Below are 22,584 nucleotides of genomic sequence, written 5' to 3'. Positions count from 1 at the left end.
GCTCTCAGGAGAAATGATACAGTTCTGAAGAAATTTTCTTTTCAAAGATAAAAGACAGATGAACAGTGAAGAGGGGTGAAACCTTTTGTAAACACTCTTCTTCCATTATCAGTTTCAGAGGTAACTGATCCATCTGAATTTCAGGCTACAGACAGACATTGATGTTCTGTATGTCCCAAAATGTTCAGCATGTGGGAGATGCACAAAGTGTAGAAAGTCACTTCACTATGTACCCAAAGCCAACTTCAATAAATGTTTTCCCCCTTACCAGGGAAAGGCAGTAATATAATTTCCTTCTTACTTGGTATATGGAGAATTCATACAGAGAGTGACTTGACCCAGGTTGCACAGGAAGACAGTGATGTGCTTAAATCACATCACTGATTAAAACCTGTTATTTTCTGTCTAGCCCTTCTCAGAGTTACAAAAGAAATAACTGCTGGAAATGGAATGCTGGTTTCTAATTACACCTCTTCACAACAATGTAATTGGGCAGAGACACTGGCAACACCTTTTTATATCTATCCATCCATCCCTTGATTAAACCAATGTAACTGTTGGTTTTAAATTCCAGGGTAGCCTACAAATGTAAACTGTAGGTGTGCACGTACAGAACAGTCTGTCTCCCAGTTTTCCATGTTCCCTGAGAGAGTTTTTTATATAGACAGACAAAGACAGATATTTACAAACACAGAAATACGTACACATGCACAAGCATGGTTTGTGTATTACACTACCAGTGACAAAACATGCCACGGTTCAAAAAGAGAACAGTAACTTGTTAAGCAAAATGTGACTGCAAGGGAGGTCAATGGATTTGGTGGCAGAAAGATCTGGATTTTCTGGTGAACACTCATGGTTAACAAAACAGTGATTTTAATAATTTATTTTTTGACAAAAACAAGTATATCCTGTTACTGCCCACCAGGCATTAGTTACTTCTTGCACAGTTTGTGAACTCCCACTGCTGCAGACACCTACCATACTGGCAAAGAGCTCTCCATCATCATCACAGGCCACTCCCCCAGGGCTGTAGAGCTGGAACCAGCCGTCCTTGCCAGCCCTCACACTCAGCAAACACGAGTGCACCTGCCAAGAAGTGAACACATTGGGAAGGTTACACAGCTCCTTCCAATAACCACCAGCATCTCCCACACCGGGCCAAAAGGAACTGCAGAAGCAGGGACTGCTGGAAATCCCATGGTTAATATTTTAATCTGCAGAGCTGCAGGCCAGTCTCCCCTCCTCCAGAATCCTTTTTTTTCAGTATAAGCAAGAGGGAAGCTGCACCCTCCCTTATTGCACGGCCCTTTTCATTCCCTTTACACAAATCAAACACAAAATGGCTCCAATCTAGAACAGCTCCTTTCACTCAGGAAAAAAAATACCACCAAAAATCCAAATTAAAAAAACCCCACAAATTTCTCAGCTTCTGTCATTTTCCCCCTGTCCTCCCAGCATGTGTGTCTATACATCTGATGTGATCTGCATACCAAATGTGGTGGCTGATGGCTTGCTCATTCCAATCACTCACAATTCTTATTACTCCTGCACTAATAAAATTCGACCAGAGTCAGGGTGCAGGAAATCCACAGGGAAAACTCAACAGGGATACATAGCACGGAAGCTGCACTGGAAAGCTGGCACCAGTGAGCAGCCATTAGTCTAAATTTGGCCCACTGTAGAGATTACTATATTTAGTCCCACAATTTAATAGAGAAGTCATAATTAAGCTTTATTTTTTCCTTTTCTTTTTTTCCCGTCACTTGAAGAAACAGATGTTCCATTTCAATTTTTGAGGTGTGTGTGTGTGGGAGGTAAATTCTTTCCTTTGGGCACAGAACTCTAGTAACAGATGAAATCCTGGTGCCATTCTAAGACAAGAAGGTCTCTTCTGACAAGGGTAACTACTGCTCACAAGAGCTAAACCCATGGAAATGAGGAGTTCTGGGCAGTGATGATACAGCTTCACCCCCAGTTTGAGGGAGCTTTCCTGCCTTCATGCCAAAAGCAAGAATCACTGTGGATGAGAGGTTCCCTGTGACTCAGCCAAAGCTGATGATGCTGAGCAGGCTCTGAGTGCAGCTCTGAGGCACCACGAGGCTGCAGCAACACTCTCGCCCCAGGAACACACTCCCACCCCCTTCCTGCTGCCAATTCATGAGAATTACAGGCATTTGCACACAACAGAGCTGAAACACAGCTACACAAAACCTGTTCTTTGGTAAGCTGTGTGGACCCATGGATTTTGATTTCATTTTTTTTGTACAGAAGATGTAAAGCTCTGAGTGATCCCACAGAAAAATCTTTCTGGTTGCGGTTTAGAACAAGGACATCAACTGATGCCAGACAAGGAGGTGACAACACATAAACCTTACACATAAACCACCCTGAGAGGCCACTACTGCTTCGAGACCTAGGCAGAGTAAAACCACACTGTGTTTTGGAACAAACTACTCAAGGAGAGATCTGAACAAGTGCAGTTGCAATCCCTCCAACTAATGCTCTGTGTAAACTGCCAACAAACTCACTTCTTGCCTCGGGTCTTCTGCAAATCTCTGAATCACATATTTCAGCTCCCTGAAAAAAATAAGAGTAAGAAGGACAAGAATAAGCAGTTGCTGGTTGCAGTATTTACACAAGTATCACATTTCTCTTGAACAACACCTAAAATTATATATATTAATGCAATTTAGAGAGAAACAAGCTGAACTCCTTCCACAGAAAGGAAATATGATGTCTAAAAGTTATTACCAAGGACAGTGTCTGCTCACAATAGCCTAGAAAATGTTTCTAAGATGTGCACTGACAAACTCCTTTGTAAATTCTATCAGCACCCAGTGGCTTTAGTCCTTGGGCTCCTGCTAGCACAATAAATTACAAAGAGAACTTTTTATTGCTAACAGAACATGCCTACAGCCCTTCACAGATAAAAGCCATTACAGACACAATACTGAATAATGCATCATTGCTATTATTGACTAATACAAGAATTTATTCAATAAAACAAAGGAGCCCCAGAAACTTACTTTGTGAATTTCTCATGTGCGAGAGCCCTGAAATGGAAAACAGAAGAGTATGAGCATCTGAGAGAAAGGAGAAGGGGGGAAAAAAGAGCCCAAAAAAACCAAACAAGCACTTTTCAGTTCTTTCTAGATAATAAAAGGACTTGCTAAGCAATTGCAGCACATAAGACAAAAAAAAAAAGTTTCAAAAAATCAGATAAAGCCTCTTTCATTAACCTAGAGGGGAAAATTACTTGGAACAAATCTTGTAGCTTTTCTTGAGTCTGTCTTAGACAAGGCTCTGACTAATATCAGTGGGAGCTTTGGGTCAGAAGAAAGTAAAAGACTTACAGTACCATTATATAATTACAGGGTTTTGCCTACCTCCGAGAGCCAGGTGTATTCCTTAATTGCAAGGCAATTAGGGTATGGTCGCAGCTAATTAGCATCATACATCAGTAAGGCAATTAATGGTCATTTTGTGAAGTGCCTTGGATCATGGTATGGTTTACAGCTCCCCCAAGACTCAAGTTAGACTTAGGTAATGATGTCTCTGTTACCCATCTCCAAGCTCTCACTGTAGCCCAGGTAACCTGGCATGGAGGATTAGACCTCTGTGATTCAAGACACCAGGTCATCAGGGGATGTGATAAGCCAGCAAATTGTACAATTACAGGTTGTAATTTTTGTCCATGGAGGTCTGCACTTTATAAACACCACTGCTCATTAATAGGTTACCAGGGGAGCTGGGCTGATCCGTAGGGCAGTTCCTTCATTTAATGCAAAATCCAAATTACAGGAGTCTGTGTGACGCCAGTGAAGCTTCCTCCCCCACTGAATCTCTCACTCTGCTCTCCTCCTCACCAGCTTTCCTCCCCTTCCTGTCTGCCTGTCTCTAGTTAACCATATTTCTTTTCAGGATCATCTGAGAGAAATGGGGAAGGAAGCTGAACGCGGGGAGGTCTTCACATCCCTCAGCATCAGCCAAAATCAGCTTCAGTTTCTAAATCAATGCTGGAGGCACAAAGCTCCTACTGCCATCCCTTCTCACTTGACGTATATTTCACCATAAAAAAGCAGTAACAAGAACAAGCCAGTAAATACTAAAACAGTGCAAACTCACTCCTTGGGAAATGGGATAGGCTGAAGCAAGCTGGCCAGGGCTGGTCTCCAGTCATCGTAGTCTGACCTGCAAAATGAACATTTTGTTAATGTTAACGTCACCAGGTTTTAAGTATGGTTTGCCAACAGTTAGTTCAAGGAGTTAAAAGCTTTTTACTGTGGGCACCAACAACCTTTCTGGTTTACTGAAGCACTCTCAAAATCTACAGTGACATTTCCCTTTCCATTTCCAGCACATTCTCCATATTGAGGCACAATAAATCTGGTATTTACAGTGACCTCCAGAGAGGCCTTCTTTATGTCAACCTAAAGACATTTGCTGTTTATGAAACCTGTTGACATTTAATCACTAAGTAATACTTTCATCTAAGTTGGTAGAGCAATTACCACGCCACTGCTATTTAAAGCTCTTCGCTACATCGAGCTAGAAATTTTCTTTGCTGTAAGACATAAGCCTATTTGTAAAAACAGAGATACCCCCAAATCCATTTCTGACACAAAACCCACCAGCCAAAGCCCAGACCCTGGCTCTCAGTCCCACTGGTAACAACGAGCACACACAGAAGTGAATCTCACATGGGCTGAAACACCTGGGGATGTCTGTAGAAACAACAGAGAAGAGCCTGCCACCTCCTCTTAGTGCTGCTACCTTTTGAATTTCAGTGTTAAAAATCAGAGTATTGGCTGCAGCTTACTGGAAACTTGGCACAAAAGTGTGGTGTGTCTTTGGGAAGGAACAAAGTGTAATGTTCTCAAATGGACAGTATCTACTGATAGCATTACAGACAGACAACATATGCACAGGAACTGTTCCAAAAGAATGCAGTTTTGCAAAGGGAAACTTCTAGCTCAGAGAAATTGAAGATGGATGCATTTCCAAAAGTCTCATCCATCTTTTGAACTACATAAAACAGAAATGTCCATAAACTAATAACACACATGATGTTGGACAATCCACAAAGATGTGTTCATAGAAAAAGAAAATTTAAATGCATGAGCAGGGTACTCTTAAGAAGCAACATGCAGAGAAGTTTTACCTGAATGGAGAATTGTGATGTAAAAATCAACCAGGGAAGCAGTTATCACTTGCCCAAGAGCAGTGTGAGTTCAGGTTACACAAATGTGTGCTATGTCATGCAAGCAACCAACCCATGAGGACCACTGAAAGTGGTTTAGTGCATTAAAAACCAGAAGAGCACATGTGAAGTTACAGTAATCCAAAAAAGAAACCTCGTGCCCATGCCAGTTATGCTAGAAGCCACTGAACCTAATTTTCTCCTCCATGAAAAATTCTGTTTACAGGTCTAAGCTAGGGCCAACTCTGAGACAGGGGGTGTCTCACAAACCTGAAGTGAGTGTGAGTCAGTGGCAGCAAGAGCCCTTTGTGATCACCTATTCATCAGGTTTTTTCCAGAGACAAAAAGTCCCTCACCTGCTTAGCCACTGAACAAATAAGGAAGATGATCAACTCTGTTTAATGTCTCAGAACAGCAAGACATGAAGCAGGACTTCATTACAGGGGTTGTTTTTCCGTTTAGTCAGTGTAAAGTGAGTATCATGACACACCTGAGGATGGGGCTAGTCACATAAACTGAAATAATGCAAGGAAACCTCTGACACAGCATCTCCAAGATGAGCTTTCTGGGTTCTTTCAACAAAGCTTTGATTAATTAAATCTATCTACAAGATTATTCTTTGTTTCTGACCCACAGACACATTGAATGGGTCGGTCACACAGAACTCTGCCCTGTGTCCAGGTTCAGCTGAAAGTTTCTTGTTAAAATACCAGGTCTCTGTAGGAGAGAGCTGATGCAACCTATCTATAGCTGCAGCCCTGAGAAGTGCCACAGGTCTTACCACGTTTGTCAGGTGTGAGAACACAGTTCAGACATTTTGTTTTATTTAAATATGCACACCCTTTAGAAATTCCTAGCGGATTTTATTCTAAAAACAATACATTTTTATTGGTAGACACAAACAGTGCTAAAAGCAGATTTTTTTGAGCAGGGGAGACTCAGAAGTCAAAAAGCTAAGTTAGAAAATCCAGAAGTGTTAAAGGTGCTTCATATCACATGAGATACAGCACCTACAAATCTTTTCTTACAGAAGGTTAACAGCTGAGAGCCACTTTGAGGCTTAGCTCCTGTGACATCTCAGGCTAAGTGTTACACCACTGAACCTCCTTCTTGAGCAATCTGGAGAGTTGTGATTACTAATAATATGAACCAATCAATTTTTCATGGCTGAGCTTCAAAGGAAATTGCAAGAGTAAGAAAAAAGTTGTTTTGGAATGAAACTGCAGACGGAATGGGGCAGTGTCACTGGCTTTTCTCAAAGCTGGGGAGCAGGGCAGGTCTGTGAGAGGGCAGTGAAAAGAAATCAGTCTGCTTCCCCAGGAGGAGAAGGAAGAAAGAAAGGAAGGAAGGAAGGAAACAATCTCCTATTGAAATATATAAAATTTGGTCGCATGAGTGGGACCTGAACATAAAATCTGCACAGGCTGTAATCCCTTCAGTGTGAGCTAGGAAACATGAAACAAACACAGCACAAGAATAAAACTAAACTACTTATTAAAAGCCTACAGTGTTTCTCCTCCTCCCACCTATTCCCTTTTCAAAAACATTTTCCTTCTGTCTGTGCTCATCTCATCTGCACTCTTCTTTCATTTCAGACAGTTGCTTTTTTCTTTTTTTTTCCTTTTTCTTTTTTTTCAATCCATTCAAAGCTCTAACACAAGACAAGTGTTTGAAGCAGGGAAAGAAAGGGAGATGGATTAGTTCTGACTGCAGTGAACAACCACTGCAATGAGCCAGACAAAGAGGCCGGGCCAGGAGAAGGAGGGAGCACAGAGCCACAGGGACATCCTGGGACAAACTCCCTTCCCAGCTCTTCCAAGGGCGCTGGGCTCAACACTCATCACACAGCTCAAACCCCAGGACTGGCCTGATAAAAGGGGGAGAAGGACTCCCTGGCTCTGATTTTTGCAGGATTTGCAGTTCTAGGTGAGCAGCCAGGCTGCAGCCCAACCTGCAGGCTCCCAGGTGACAGATGAGTGCCATCACCTGCCCACAGCCTCCCTCACCCTGACACTGTCCCAGGGCACAGAACAACCATATTAATTAAATAATCCCCCACTGCAGTGACTTTGCCTCTGGGCCATCATCGCTCTTGGCCTGCCAACATAATACATTTTCCTTCCCCGGGATCACCTTTCACCAAAATGAAAACCTGCCCGCGTGTCATGTGCGGCACAAACAATCCAAAACACACGAGCAGCCCAGGGCAACCTCGATAAACATGACATAGGATAATCCACTTGGGATATTCAGAGCATGCCACTGACCTATTGGGGAATGCAGAGCAGCCAGGGGAAGCTCCAGTGGGTGCTCGTGTTTGGAAAGCTGTGGCTCTCATCTCGGAGACACTGCAAGCCCCAAGGCCTTGGGGTTTTGGGGGTAATGAAGAGATAAGAGCAACTACTTGGAAGCAGCTTGTTCTCCAGACTGAGCAGATTGACAAGCAGATCTCTGTTGTCAGATAATATGACCATACCCCCAGACATGATCTCTTCTTTCCCTGGCTCTAGGTTCAATTCCCTGAATTGTATGACATCAGGTTTAGCTGAGGGTGTCAGGACAGGCTGAGAAAAAGCCTCATCAGACCCCTTGTCAATACAAGGCACAAACCTATCTGCAAAACAGTGAGGTGCCTTTCATGCTCAGCCTTCTTTTGAGATGGACTTGTTTGGCTTTTTTAAAAGAAGAAAATTCAGCACCATTGAAAGACCCTAGAAAGGTTCTGCCTTAACTGCTGAGAACAGAAATGGGCTCCACTGCTCACAGTTGGCATGGAAGCATCAGGAAACAGCAACACAAAGCTGCCCAAAACAGGTTGTGACACTGGCCCCAGAGAGGGGTACAAATGTCTGGACATCTGGACAGACCCTTGCCACTGGAGGCAGCCATGGAAACAAAAAATAACACAGACAAAGGGTAACAGTTTATGATACAATACCAACAGAGCTTCCCCAAGAGGGGTCTGTTCCCACAACCAATTGACCTAGATTTCACTGCAGACAGTTCAAATGTCTCCCCATCCCCTGGAACCAGTGGGATCCTTCAGGTGAAAGAAAACTTTGAAGTTCTGCAGCCCAAGGAGTGGACACATGGCCCTTTCTACTGCAACTTTCTTTAACCATGGTTGCCCTGCTCAAGCACAAATCTGGCTTTACAAGACATTCCCAAGTGCATGGAAACATTAACATGCAAATAGGAGCTGGGCAATGCTGAGCCATTCTCAAAGCCTCTAATTTAATATGATGAGCAGAAATTTTGCAGTTAATTTAGTGCATTTTCTACACACCAGTTCAAGACTTGTAGCGTTCAGGAGGCACTGGCTGGTGTTAGTAACACTATCAGAGTCCAGAAGGAGTTACAGAATATTGACACAGAAGTTTGAACCACTTTTGAGTGCAGGACCAAAACAGTATGTTACCCTAGAGACTGTGTCTCCTTTAAAATCTGCCCAGACTTTGGGTCATCTGCCAGCATCTTCAAAATCATGATTTTCTATTTTCCTTTAGTACGCAATAGTTGCGTTTTCTTACTCAACTACATTAGAAAAAAGGTCAAAGATGTTCTAGGTGCTGTAAGAGCCCCACAGACAAACTTTCTAAACTGCCCTTTTAGCATTCTGTGCAAAAAGTGAAGTATTACAGTGATTGTTAAATCACATCTTCATCAATATTCGAAGTGAGGGTTTCCCCCAAAAAGTAAGCACTGTGTAAGAGTCAGGTGAACAATAAAATGTCCTGTTGAAGCTACTGTTGAGAATTCTTATTTGCTAGACTTCCAATAATTAAAATTTGCCTAAATAAATTACTCCCTGCTGCCCTAAGTTAATTATGTAAAAAAGATATCATTGCTGGTGACTCTCCTGTTTTGATGATGATACTGAGTCAGACACCTAAAAGAACAATCAAACTCAATGCTAAGCAACTTATTTATGTTTGGCTTACCATTGTTACTAATAAGAACATTATTTTACTGAAAGCCCGCTGAGAGCTCAGCTCCTGGATGGCAGTTGTTTTATAATTAATGTTTTCCTCCTACTGGCATGTTCTTCAACTCTCTTTCTTCATATTCTCAGATTTTCAAAGTACAGTATTAGTATTTCATGCAACAGAAATCCTTTGCTCAGGAAGAGTTAGAGCATGAAAGTAATCAGCATCACAACAGCATTATCTTGTATTTTGGGTAATAACTACAGAGTCCTTCTAAAATGCTGTTCCATCGCTGGTTTCAGCATTGAAAAAAACAACATTGAAAATCTTTACCAGAATTTACAAATAAGGAAAACGAGGCACTTAGAAGTGACTTATCTGAGACCTCCCAGTGAGCCAGTGGCAGAATGAGGAGCAAGCAGATTCTGCATTAGTGCTTTCAGGCACCCAAAAAATCAAGGGAAGAGCAGGAATGGAAGGGAACTCCAATGAGGGGAGCTACAGGCAGAGCTCTGCCCTAGGAGCTGCCCTATATTCTCACAGGTTGTGATTTCCCAAGCAGGGTGTGGGCTCTGGCAGGGCACTCTGAGGAGAGTTGCACCAGTTTTGTGTTATCACTGGTCCCTCACTGTGCACATCCTCTGGGATTTTCACCTTTCAGAATCCCTGCTGTACAAGCAGAAAAAGGGCTCAAAGCTTCCCCACACCTACAACACCTCTAACAGTAACATATTCCCATTTTCATTGCTGCTGTTGAACAACTTGATTTTTAAAAAGATAGGAAATGCATCCAAAAAAAATAGATTATTTTAAGGTACGGAGCGAAACAAGTTCTTTGCGTAGCAAATTCAATGGGAATTGGGAGCTGGCATATCAAATGTTTAAAAGTGGAGAGACTGTGAGGAAGAACATGTCCATTTGTGAATTTGTTTGTAAGTGTGTGTCAGCTGCATGATGAAACCAAAACCGTCAATGCTTAGTGAGTCAGCATCCAACCAGCACCAGGACTGGGAGAGTGCTCAGTGTTTATGGAAAAAACAGGGAGAGTCAAGGGGACAGGAATAAATACACGACGTGTTTAATGGAGCACCTGGGTGAGCGCAGACTCAAAAGCCCCCAGATGAAGCAAACTCAGATGCTGTGCTTTTTTTAATGCAATCATCATGTTTAAAGGCAGAAGAAGCTAGGCCACGGGGAAAAAAAAAATATACAAAATTAGCCTTCACAGCAACTTCCTGCTCAAGAATCTAATGGGAACAGTATCTGGTATTCACTTGTCCTGTTTTCAGTTTTGAATGAGTGCTTAAGTAATTGCAAGTCAGCTGTGTAGTGAGTGGAAGAGTGATGCTGCAAATTTGTACCATGTATTTTGAAAAAAAATGAAAATGTGGGACAAAAACCTTCACAAAATCCTCCACCACAGCAGTATGACTTCATTTTATTCCTTGTGAGTGCAGCCCCAGATGTGCATTTGTCTGCAGTGCAGGCACATGCTCATGGTTTATAGCAGAGTCCAGATTTCACCCATGTCTTGGATTCTAGAAAGTTCAACTATGACTTCATTAGGCCTTACACTGTTTAAAAATAATTAATGTATAAGTTAAACAGTTTGCCACAAAACATACTGCAACTCAGTATCAGAGCTAACTGTCAAAGTCAACAAAGTTGTTTTGCTTCACTTCTATTAAAAACTCCCATTCTGCAGTCCACCTTTTCTGTTATTCCTTTTCATTCATTCATCCAGAGAAAACCAAGCTTTTCCTGAAGAACATTTTCCTTTATATTCCTGTTTAAGATATTCAGATTTGCCTGCCAGGAACCACCTTGCCACCATTTTGTGGCAAAGACTTTGAACACCTGGGGCCTAATACAGGTCCACTGTACCAAAGCAACTGGACAGAGACTCCACTCTAATACAAGCAAATCTGAGTAAGTCATAAAACTTCTACGAGCACAAGAAGGGAGAATATCTAAGTGAAAAACAATGACAGTATCCAACTCCTGCTAACATCAGGGCAGTGGTGCTGCCTATCACTGCACAAGCACTGAACCTACCACAGACCTGCCTTTTCTAGCTCTATCTCAGGCAATCCCAAGAGCCCTGGAGGAGACAAATGGGTTTTTTAATTTATTTTTGGTGGGCAAGAACAAAAACAGAAACCACTGGCACCAACATCCCGTCTTCTGTAAAATGCCTGAGGCTCAATGTACAAATAAGCTTTCCATTTTCATCTTCCTACTGCTATTTTTAGAACATCTTGGCAGTGCCAGATGCCTCTTTCAAAGGCTGGACTCTCCAGAGCTGGAGTTAAGATTTATAACCACGTGCTGGCTCGCCACAGATGTTGAAGACAACAGGCCTGAGGGAAAAGCCCTCCCCACCGCTGTTGGGATGACATTGTTCTAAAAGCTGTTCAGAACAGTCACTCACAGCATCTTGAGGATCTCCACGTAGCAGCCCAGGATCCTGTCAGCCTGGGGGCTCAGCTCGATGCTGATGGTGCTGCAGGTGGGGCTGACCATCAGGCAGTCGATGAGGTTGGGCTCGCTGTCGTTGCCGACGCCGGCCGTCATCTTCTGGTTGGCCGTGTTGTTGCGCTCCACCTCCACGTGGATCTCGTTGGAAGTGACAATGACTGGTTTGAGGCGGGATTCAGTCAAGGTGGCCTCCTGAGAGACCAGGTCAGGACTCGTGTGGAGAAGGCGGAGGGGGAGGTTGGGCTTTCGGTCGCACTGCTGCTGGCAGCCGTTCCGAATTTCCTTCAGGCTTGGCGAGTTGTCCCGACTGAATTCCAGAAAGAAACAAATCATTTCAGTAGACAGACATACCAGCAGGGAGCAGGAGAGAGAGTGCAACACTGAGAAGCCACAATTTTTTGCAATTTCCCACTGCATTTCACCCCGGCCCAGCGGATGGCTTTCCTCTCTGCAATGGGATTACTGAAATAAATTAAAAACATTAAAAGGCTCCAATAAGACTGTTCTGCAGCCCCTATTTGACAAAGACTTGAGCTTTTCATTACTTTAATTGACAGACCAGTTTAGTCTAAAGGTGAACTTTCCTGTCCAAGTTGTACAAAGCTGTAACAGAATCCATGCCCAAGTATGTATGTGGCTATAGTACATGCCCAGACATTTGTCTGCAGCCCTCGTGTCTGGAATTTGTGTTGGACACTGAGCAGCCCCTGTCCATGCTCCACCATGAGGAAAGTCAGATAGGCATAAACAAACAGGAAACCTAGCAGAGGGGAACCCTCAGTGTCTACTGGAAACTGGCTCATGTGTCAAGAACTGCGGCGTGTGAGGAATCAGAGTTTCCACAATAACAGAGACAGACTTGTGAAACCAGCTCGAGTTCAAAGCTGCAGATACACAGGGATTTACACACAACTCCCTCTTCAAGGTCTCACCCCTGCCCTTCCTCACTTCCTTGGTGAGTACCAGGGAAGGAAGGTTCAGCTTCTCTCAGGTTTTCCAGCCCACCCATCTCACACTGATCTCGTTTGTGAAGAACACATGGTCAGCTGGGAATTCACACTGACCTGTTGATGAATTCCTCATAACAGGAATAAATGGCAGCTAAGCAGACAGCTACAAGATTTGGCAGGACCCTGGGATGTGGGCATTGTCCTGTTGGACCATGCATGCTGGAAAAGAAAAAAACAAGATTATCTCATTGCGAGGAAGGTTTCTGTGGGCAAAACCAGTCAGGCTGAATGAGGTGACAGACCTGGATAGGCATCCTTGGGGGATCTTCAGAAGGGCTATAACAGAGAGATATTTTAACCCTCTACATCCAATGGCCTCACTTAGGAACAAGGGTAAGCCGAATCATCAGTTTAATTGATGTGGTATCCCTAAAGTCCTCCCAAAATCTCACACTTGAGTGAGCATGATGAGCTTGAAAGTTAATTTGAATCATTCTGCAGAGGCTTTGAGTCTAAATGTATATGAAGAATGTACACACAGCAAAGTCCATTACCTTGCAGTGAGGAATTAGAAAACCCCAGACTTATCTGAGAACTAGCATTTTGAAAAAGAGACTTCAGCAACACCACCTGAGGGACTTGATTAATTTGTTTTTATTTGCTGTTTGCCAGTACCAAAAAGCACCGGCTACTGTTAACAGCCAGTAAAGCAGGGTTGGGAGAAGTAACACACCAAAGCATGGAAACAGGATTGAAAATACACCATAAATGAAATGTAACTAACCTGTGAATAAACTTCTTCACCACTTCCATTCCAGCATTCAGCTCATTCAAAGACAGAATGTACTCCTGAGTAAAGAGCCGCAACCGAGGGCACTTCCCAAAATCCTGTCCAAGAAGGAGAGACTTGGTGAAGATGGTGAATGTACATCCAAACTGTGGGTTTTCAAAAGAAACCAGCTCAAACAACTGAATTCACACTGCTATTATGCTGACAAGCTTCAAGAGAAGAACATCTCTGCACACTGAAGTAATGTTCTCCCCACTAATAATGACAGCATTTCCAATCTCTTCTTTCCTTTATACTCATTTTGAAAACAAAGCTCTGTATAATGAAACTACTAAAAACCAAAAAATCTCACCTATGTTTTGTCTCACATTTGTTTTGCACTTTTCATTTAATATTTTGATTTTGAAATACATTTTTTGTTCAGCGCTTTTGCTTTCACTCCTAACTGCAGATTTTTAGAAATAAAACCCCAAAAATATTATACTTCCATGTCTGGCATGGTCTATCTGGTTAGAGTAAATCATTTTGACATGCTATCAATAAGCAATCAAGTACAAAACCAGAGATCAGGTTTTTCTCCATGATTTTACTCCAGCTATGCTGTGAATTTGACAGGTGAGCTCAAGAGTCACTTTCTTTAAATCCTGCAGTCAGAGAGGCACCTGCTAACTGAAATCCTGCATCTCCTCACATCACCTGCTATTTTTAGATGTGAAAGGAGTAAATTCTGCTGTCTGGTGAGTGTTATTCCACAGCATATTTCCTCACATTTACACAGGTGTAACCTTATTACACAGGTGTTGCAGAACTACAGAGCTGAATTTCCAAGTGGGGAACAAGGTCCACTGAGGACAAACAAGCACTCCCAGCTATTCCTCCACCAGCTGCCTGTGGAAGTTAGCCTGGAAAAAAAACATGGCAGCTGAAATGTTAAAGAAATGCCACAAATGGTAATGAACTAGTGGTGGTCTGTAAAAGGGATGATAAACTCCAGAATGAGTTAACAGAAGGTTTCAGTGCTCTGGGTTTCAGGCTCTTCTGTAGCACAACCTGCATTAATACCTGGTAAGTTTTACAGCCAGAGAAAATGACCAAAAACTTGAAAACAAGCTCAGACTGAACAATGTCTCCTTCAAGCCCTAAATGTCACTGCTGGTACTGAATGGCTGCCTGGTAACTTCATCCAGCAAAGGGACTGTGGGCAATTCCACATCATTACAATTAACATCATTAAACTTTCAACAGCTCCTTCTGGCAACCTGAACCAAGGACAGGAGACCATGTGTGCTTCATTAGAACATTTGATTAATTTCATGAACATGCCTTGCAAGACAGCTTTTGCAATTGCAATTTGCTTATGACAGTTTTCAGCCTGTCTAGGTGTCCTAACTGAAGTTGGACTCAAAGTCCAAGAGATCATAAAGAGGATGTCATTGCTGATCTCTAAAATAAAATTTAATATAATGCCCTATCACATACCAAGCACAGAACAATACACACCACCAATACTGTTTGCTCAAAAAAATAAAAAGAAAAAAAGAAAGAAGGGTTTATATTCAAACACTTGGGCTGAGTCTACAAACAGCTAAAACCCAAAGGTTTGGGAGGCTGCTGAGCACTCCTCAAATAACTCAGCACACAACAGCCTCCAGTCCTGTAACCAGTATTGTCACCAAGACAAAAACCTATCCTGGTTCTTTTGAGATGTTAAAATCAGAGATAAATGAGACACTCTTTCCCCATTTTATAGATAGAAAACTGTGGAGCAAAACTTGTTGTTAATTTTCAAAGGCCACAGAAGAAACTGGAGGCAAAGGTGGGAAAAGCCAGCTCAGTCTCCTGCCCCAGGGACTGCACGGGGCCTCCTGAGGGGATGAAGTTTAGTGTCCCCCTAAAGAGTAACTTTATTTATGTGCACACACACACACACACACACACACACACATTCTCTAAAGCACTATTCAGTACAGAAGTCCCCAGAGGGTGGTAAAGTGCCCAAATCCACTCCAATTAATACCTGACACCATAAATTCTCCAACTACACACTGCGGTGCAGACATGTTGATTTTCAATCTGCAAATGTTAAGTATGGTAAATATACCCAATTCTCTGAAGCTAACCAAATACAAGCATTACACTATGCATTTAGATTTTATTTGAGACCCCTCAAGAGCTCTGGATGCTTTAAAAAACTCAGTCTGGAATCCAAGAATAACATTTACAGAATATTTCACTGAACACTACAGAATATTCAAAAATGTTTACATGTCTGCATAGTGCTGGCACAGAGCCAGGAATATGACCTTTTTGCCATCTTGGGCTTTCTACCTAGTTCTGTAAACTTAGGGAGTTAAATAATATGATTGGAAAAATAAGAAATATGAACTGTTTTATACTGGGTTCATGCTAATCACAGCATGACAACAGATGGTCTCTAAAATTATATGTTAGTGAAAAGAAGTTGATTATGAAGTTACAGAGGTTCATCCTTGAGATCACAGCCAAATCAACTGCCTTAAATATTTTATTTATTTGTTATTCTTTGCCACTGCATTGTGAAGGAAGACTTCTTCATGTAACTTCAAAACATTGGCAGGAAACTTAATATGCCACAAAAGCTGGAGAGCTGGTAAATACCCCAGATACTAATACTTCTATTAGGAAAGGAATATGGATCTTACATATGGAATATGTAAGACTATTTTCAGAGTTTGGGAGAGGGGAATCTGGTCTACAGGGTGGAAAGCAAAGCAGGGCATTTATTTCAAATACTGACAAGGAATTGATCAGCAATGAGAAGGAAATCTGGGTAAGAACAGCCATAAAATGACAGAGTACCTAAATCCTGTAATGAGAAGGAAGAATAGCAGTAGAAAAGCAGCAGAAAAGTATAAGGATATTCAGGAAACTGAGGTAAGAACTCACTGGACATGGCCTAAAGAAAAATGGAAACCAAGAAGGCTGGTGGTGTCTTACAGGAAAAGTGTTGAGGGCTCAGCTCAAAACGAACAAAGTCCCCATTCTGCTTTCCTTATTTATTTGATTTTCAAACTGTTTTAACTGCATGACATGCATGGAGTAAATAAGGAGCCAAGGGCCAGGTGGGAAAGAGCTGGAGCTGCATATGGTGCCAAAAGAAACATCCCTCAAAGCATGGCTTTGCTCAGATGCTTTTGAGGATCCCACTGAAAGCTTATTAGTTCTGCACTGATGAAGTAACACACAATTACACGCAGCATTCACACTTTGGGGGGCAGATTTAGATCCAACAGGCACGACAGGCAGCAGAGCAGCTGCTGATCACAGAAGTTATGGCAGTAAAACCTCCCCAAACTGCTGGAGCCCCCCTGAGCACTCACCATGTTGTGTTTGAGGATCCTCTGCACCACCGGGGTGAACACCTCGATCACCACCATGGACCGCGGGCGCTCTCGGCAGTGCTGCAAGGAGCAACAGGTCATGTTGTGAGCTGCAGGAATCCTGGAGATGGGCATCCTCTGGCTCCACACCCCATGCATGGATTACCCCAAGATTAGCAAAATTCAAGGGATAAATTAATCTTTCCTGAGATAAGGTACTCGTAACGCTGCTCGTTCCTATGGATTTATTGGAGTCTAGTAAAAGATTCCCATGGGAGCTCACAAACTGCAAATTCCCTTCCCTGTCCCCCATTCTTCCCAAAAGTCACTGCAATGTACCATTTTGGGGTCTTATTGCCAACAGTTTTAAAAGGAAAGAGGCTGGGAATAGGAAGATATGATCACACAGGCAGTGTAATGTCACAAACCTCCTTTCTCTAGTGTCCAGCCTGAAAACCTGTGGTGGATCTTGGGAGGTACCAACAGCCCACTCTCCCATCACAGGATGAAATATATAATCATAATGTATCAGACAGAGTAATTTAGGTTGGGAAAGGCTTCTGAAAGTCATCTGGTCCAACCTCCTGCTCAAGACAGGGTCAATTTTGAAGATAAATTCTCCTCATTACCCTGTCCACTTCTGTTCTGGGAAGGCCATAACTTGTTTCCCTTCCTTCAACTATACACATCCCATTGCACACATTTACAGACAATTGGGTGCCCATCTCTGAGAAAGATCAAAGGATCAAAAAATCCCAAATCAGGAATAAAAATACATCAAGTCTTAGGCTACTGACAACCTAAGAGTGCTTATAAAAATGCAAGACTCAGTTTCTGTAGGAAGAAGCAGCTGATGAATAACTCTGGATGGGAATTACAAGCAGCATCCAGAGTCTTTGACAAATCCATACCCAGTCATCAGCAAGCAAATTTAAGCAGACTCAAAACTGAAACACAAACAGGCCTTGAGGAACAGCAGTATTTTTAAATCCACAAGGTCTGCAATCCAAAGTACTCTGAAGTTTATGGATAAAGGATACAAAATGCAGCACAAGCATGGATTTACCAGAGAACAGGATGAGTCCTTATGATGTTCCCACTGCCATTACCCATAAGGGCTGTGTTACCCACACCTGAACACAGTGGCTGCAGTGATTTCTGCATTAGCTCAACACAGCATGCAGTAGGACACCTCTTGTGCCCAGACTGAGGTGTGGGAGTCTCAAAATTTTAACTCTCACACACTATCAGGACAAAACACTCTGATATACTAAGCATATGATGGTATTTATCATAATGGTGCTGTTCACCATTCCAGTATCATTGCTTGCTGACCAAAAACTCAACTCAATCTGGGCAGGAGGTAAGAAGTTACGGGAAAAAAAAACAACAACTCCCCACTCAAAGAACTACAGTCATGTACAATTATGAGATTTCAGAAAGCAAAGCTGTTCTGATACCTTGCAGAAGAATTCACAGAGGTCAGGAGGAGGATGGTTGTTTTCCAGCAAAGGTGCAATTGCCTTTAAAAAGAAAGGGAGAAAAAGGAGAAAAATTAAATTTCAAGGCAGCAACTGGAGAAAGCATATTGCAGGGAAGTATTTTTTCTTGGGGGCATAAAAGATCACTTTTAGAAAAGGACAAAAGCATCAAAAGAGAAATTAGAGGTGGGCCATGTGTTTATTTTACAAGTAAGCTCAAGCACACCTCTGCTATGAATCCTCAGGAAAACTCTGCTTTTAACTAGATCAGTGTAAATATGTAAAACAGGCAAAGGAGTGCAGTATTTATAATGGTTTAAATGGAAACAGGAGCAGAACTTTTTGCTTTAGGATGTAATACAGCAAGGATGAATCTGGCTCACTGTTTCAGTTAGAACATCTCCCTAAAAGAAAAAAACTGAACACCACCACACACACATATCCTTTGTGAAGGAGTTCAAGCTCTTTTTTGTGAGAAAGAGCTCACTAAAAGCAACCTAGCACTGCTCTTACCTGGGAAGATCCTATTTATCAAAATCAAGCATCTAACTTTGTAAAAGCTGAGATCAACCATTCCTTTGCTGCTGCACAAACCAATGTGCTTATGCTGGGTAAACACATTGGAGGTCATACCTGCCTCTGAGGGGGTAATGAACTTATGCTGCTGTTGCTTCCTTTGTAAACTAGAAAATGGTACCAGAATAATATATTGTATGTGGTGGTGCCTTCAGGCTTTTCCACTCTTCATTTACAGGGATTCCCAGTACCCATTTCCATGTCAAACACTAAACACAGCAGCCAGGACATTCTGTATTAAGCAACTGAACACCAGATATTTTATCTGGATGGCACCTGGGGTTTTACTAAGGCTTTGCTTCGGTTTTTGCTCTCCCTCTCATCTCCTTACTCAGCCCTGAGTGTCTGCTTGCAGCAGCTGTGTTTTCACAGAGGTCAAGATCAGTGTGAATTTTAACAACAAAACCCAAGCAAACTGCAAAGCTCTGTTTGGTTACATGTCAGAACTATGGTACTCATTATCATGTGCCATCCTTCTGCACCTGCTCACTCCTCCTCTGGTGGTGGCCCAGCCACAGGGGATTGAAGGAGAACACAACCCCCTCCAGTTGGGAGAGCTCAGAACATCCTTGCTCCCCATCCAACAGCTGAGCTTAAGATCTTTCCTGAACCCATCTTTGGGCTTGTTTACTTCAGGATAATAACAACAGAGACAGTCCTAGGTCATGGCTCTGCCTCTGCGGTCAGTGTGGAAGTGTGACAGCCTGACAGGACCTTTCCAGGGTTTTCCTCACAAATTTATGGCCAGAAGCAGCCATGTGCTGTGCCACCTCGTGCTGTGCCACCTCGTGCTGTGCCACCTCGTGCTGTGCCACCTCGTGCTGTGCCACCTCGTGCTGTGCCACCTCGTGCTGTGCCACCTTGCCCAGCCGTGGCAGCACGTGTGTCCCATCCTGAGCAGGAGGGGACTGGTTGGGATATTGGGATATTGATCTGCCCCAGCACCATCCAGACAAGGAAAGCTGGTCCCATCTGCATGGCCAAGCACTGTGTACTTTCCACATGCTACATAAACACACGGGATTAGCAATTCTTTCCAGGAATAGCCCAGGTTATCTGGGTAATGGCAGTGAGCTCTGAATGCCCAGGAACTGCCAGCTCCTTAATGGCTTGGAATTAACCTACACAAGGACAGGACCTGTTCTGGAGAAGCCATCACCCAGAACAGAGCAATAACAGAGCTGGAAGGACCTTTGGAGGCCACCTTTGGTCACAGCAGAGCCACCTCTCATATTTTATTTTAAAATCCTTCCCCTAGTTGTAACTGGGTGCCTGAACTACCCTTGGCACCAGAGTTAAATGAAAGTTATGGCAAAGAAAAGTAAATGCTACTTTAGAGATTTATGTCAGTGGTTGATTCCAGCTAAAAGAGTACATTAAACAGCAGTTAAACACAATTAACACCTACTAGCAGCTACCTGCCACCTTGTCATTTTGCAGAAAGTGTCACAGAGATGTGATACAATCAGGTAGTGGGGAGGCTCTAGATTAGATTACTGTGAAAATCTCCTGGAAATTGCCAGAAAATTAAATTAAATCACAGTGATGAGGAACCAAGTTCCACCTCTCTAATACTTTGTTTCACAAGCAACAGAGCTGCCATTTGATTCACTTATTTCTATGGCTAAATAAATGTGACCTACAAAAAAGAAAAAAGTCAAGAGGATATTTTTGAAAATAAGTTAGCAGGGAGTTAAACTGGAATGACACAAGAGCAATCCCTTGCTCACATACCCTCAGCAATGGAGACATTCTGTATATGGCAGCATCAGCCCCTCAGGAAACTACTCAGTCTAAGGGTTTTATAGGGCACATCTGGAAATGATGGGGTTGGACTATTTAAGGTACATATACAGATATGGATATTGCTGTGTAGCCTCCTAAGGAGGCCATTTGGAGAGACTGTTAACACTCAGCCTGCTGTGCTCTCTCACACAGGCTGATGAGAAAGCTTTATTGTAATTCAGCTATGAAATAAGAATAGAGAAATGACAAAGCCACACAAAAAATAGACAAATGGTTTTCATTCCTGCCTAAGCTCAGCAGCATTGGTGGAAAGGCTTTCACATTTGCCCTACTTCACTGGGGCAGAGACAGGCACTAAGAAAACTGTTATCAAACAATATAGATTTGTCCTCAGCTTTTGACAGAAAGGTACTTACCACAATAATGCTCTCATGGTCTTGAGTGGTTAAGTTGTTGTTCTGAAAGAGTTGAATAGAAGAAAGATGAGTGAGCCAAGAGCACCCTTGAGCTGGTACATCAGCACACACAGTCCTCAGCTACCACCAGACACAAGAAGAAAGGCTCAAGACTCAATTGCTTATTTCCTGAATAAAAGCCATGGCATTAAAATCATTCTCCTAAAGGAGGTGGTACAGTGCCTGCTGTGAGGACTGGAGCAAGCCCTCATTGCTCCTTCAGCTCAGCACACAAACACCAGGATGCCAGAGGTCTCAACCAGTTGAGAAAGTAAAGCCAGCAATACATTTCTTTAAAATGCTTTCTTAGGACAAGCTGTATGTCTTTACAAAAATTATTAAAAGGATTGTTGTGGTGGGTTTTTTTTTTTTTTTGTGGCCAGTTTTCCCAGAATTCTTTCTTTAAACACAGAACCAGGAAAAGCCAATAAATTGACTGGAAGTCACCTATGCTACCACCTATGTAGAAGAGTTTGCTCTGTGCTTTTCCAGCAGCATGATCCATCCAGAGGTTACAATGGGGTGAGTTACTAAGATTTTTGACTACTGCAAGAAAAAACAATAGTGGATATTTTTGCTTGTATCAAATCCTTCTGCTATCACACAGAACTAAGACAAGAAAAGCCTGCTTAGCATTACAATTCCTGTCCATGAAAAGTTAAATACTTGAAACAGATGTTATAGGAGGAAGATAGATAACTCTGAAGAAATACACTTTTCTTTATCAGAATTAATAAAAACAAAATAGCTACACAATTAATTTATTGGGGGTGTGTGTATATATATTGATACAAAAATTATTGGTCATGGAAGCAAAGCCAATGGAATAGAAGTCAAAGGGAACTTAACCACTGACTTAAGGCATGAGTTAAACCCATGTAAATTTACTGTAGATAATTAAAAAAACCAAAGAAACAAAAAACCAACCAACCAAAAAACCCAAACCAACAAACACAAGATAAATGGGGCTTGTTTTGTTTCCAGAAATCCACGAAACATGGGTCAAATTTTCCTTCTCCCCAGCAAGTGCAAACTCCACTCAAGTGAGCAGAAGTCACGAGCAGACTCGCAGGCAGAATTTTGACAGCCCAAGTTAAAATAAAACCCACCCCCAAACTTTTAACTGTTTGTCTCTCATCTGGAATTGACAGGAGCCCAGCTGAGGTACCTCTGAGAGCAGCTTGGAGACGATCTCCAGGGGTGCCTGGTGGATGGAGTCGTCCTGCAGCGGGGACGTCAGGGCCATGTCCACCAGCGTCCGGATCTCCTTCAGCACCACCTCCCAGCGGCTGGGGTTGCTCAGCACCTTCTTGTACTTGTAAATCTTCTTCTGCAAGACACATGAGAGGGCCACACTGACACCACCATAAACACCCTGAATGCAGCTGTGCTTCCTACTGCCCAAGGGGGCTGCTTTGTATGCTGAGTTTTGCGCCTTTTCTGGTGGCTGAAACACTGTACTCGTAAATGGACAAGAAAACCTTTTATGTTTAAAGCAGTTTCTTCTGTGGAAGCAATGAAAAAACCATGATTCTTTTCATTTCAAAATGAGTTTTTTAACTCCAGAGCATCTTTCTTTTCACCATCTCCTCTCGCAAACACCTTCCTCAGGCTAACAAC

The 22,584-nt window shown here is 42.6% G+C and overlaps 1 protein-coding gene across 1 annotated transcript in view; it reads right to left on the bottom strand.

The window, feature by feature from the left end:
• Positions 1 to 22,584, bottom strand: part of CMIP (c-Maf inducing protein) — a 131,181-nt gene that overhangs the window by 13,129 nt on the left and 95,468 nt on the right. The window contains exons 4-14 of the mRNA XM_036390338.2: positions 22,133 to 22,294; positions 20,926 to 20,967; positions 18,167 to 18,229; positions 16,707 to 16,787; positions 13,342 to 13,445; positions 12,672 to 12,776; positions 11,561 to 11,914; positions 4,129 to 4,194; positions 3,030 to 3,056; positions 2,532 to 2,580; positions 982 to 1,089 (exon numbers count right to left, since the gene is read on the bottom strand). Coding sequence (XP_036246231.1) covers positions 982 to 1,089; positions 2,532 to 2,580; positions 3,030 to 3,056; positions 4,129 to 4,194; positions 11,561 to 11,914; positions 12,672 to 12,776; positions 13,342 to 13,445; positions 16,707 to 16,787; positions 18,167 to 18,229; positions 20,926 to 20,967; positions 22,133 to 22,294 — 1,161 coding nt within the window. The remainder of the gene's footprint in view (positions 1 to 981; positions 1,090 to 2,531; positions 2,581 to 3,029; positions 3,057 to 4,128; positions 4,195 to 11,560; positions 11,915 to 12,671; positions 12,777 to 13,341; positions 13,446 to 16,706; positions 16,788 to 18,166; positions 18,230 to 20,925; positions 20,968 to 22,132; positions 22,295 to 22,584) is intronic.

Source organism: Molothrus ater, chromosome 12, assembly GCF_012460135.2.
Source record: "Molothrus ater isolate BHLD 08-10-18 breed brown headed cowbird chromosome 12, BPBGC_Mater_1.1, whole genome shotgun sequence".
Taxonomy (NCBI): Eukaryota; Metazoa; Chordata; class Aves; order Passeriformes; family Icteridae; genus Molothrus; species Molothrus ater.
The sequence above is the reverse complement of the archived record's forward strand: the minus strand, read 5'-3'. Positions and strand labels throughout refer to the sequence as shown.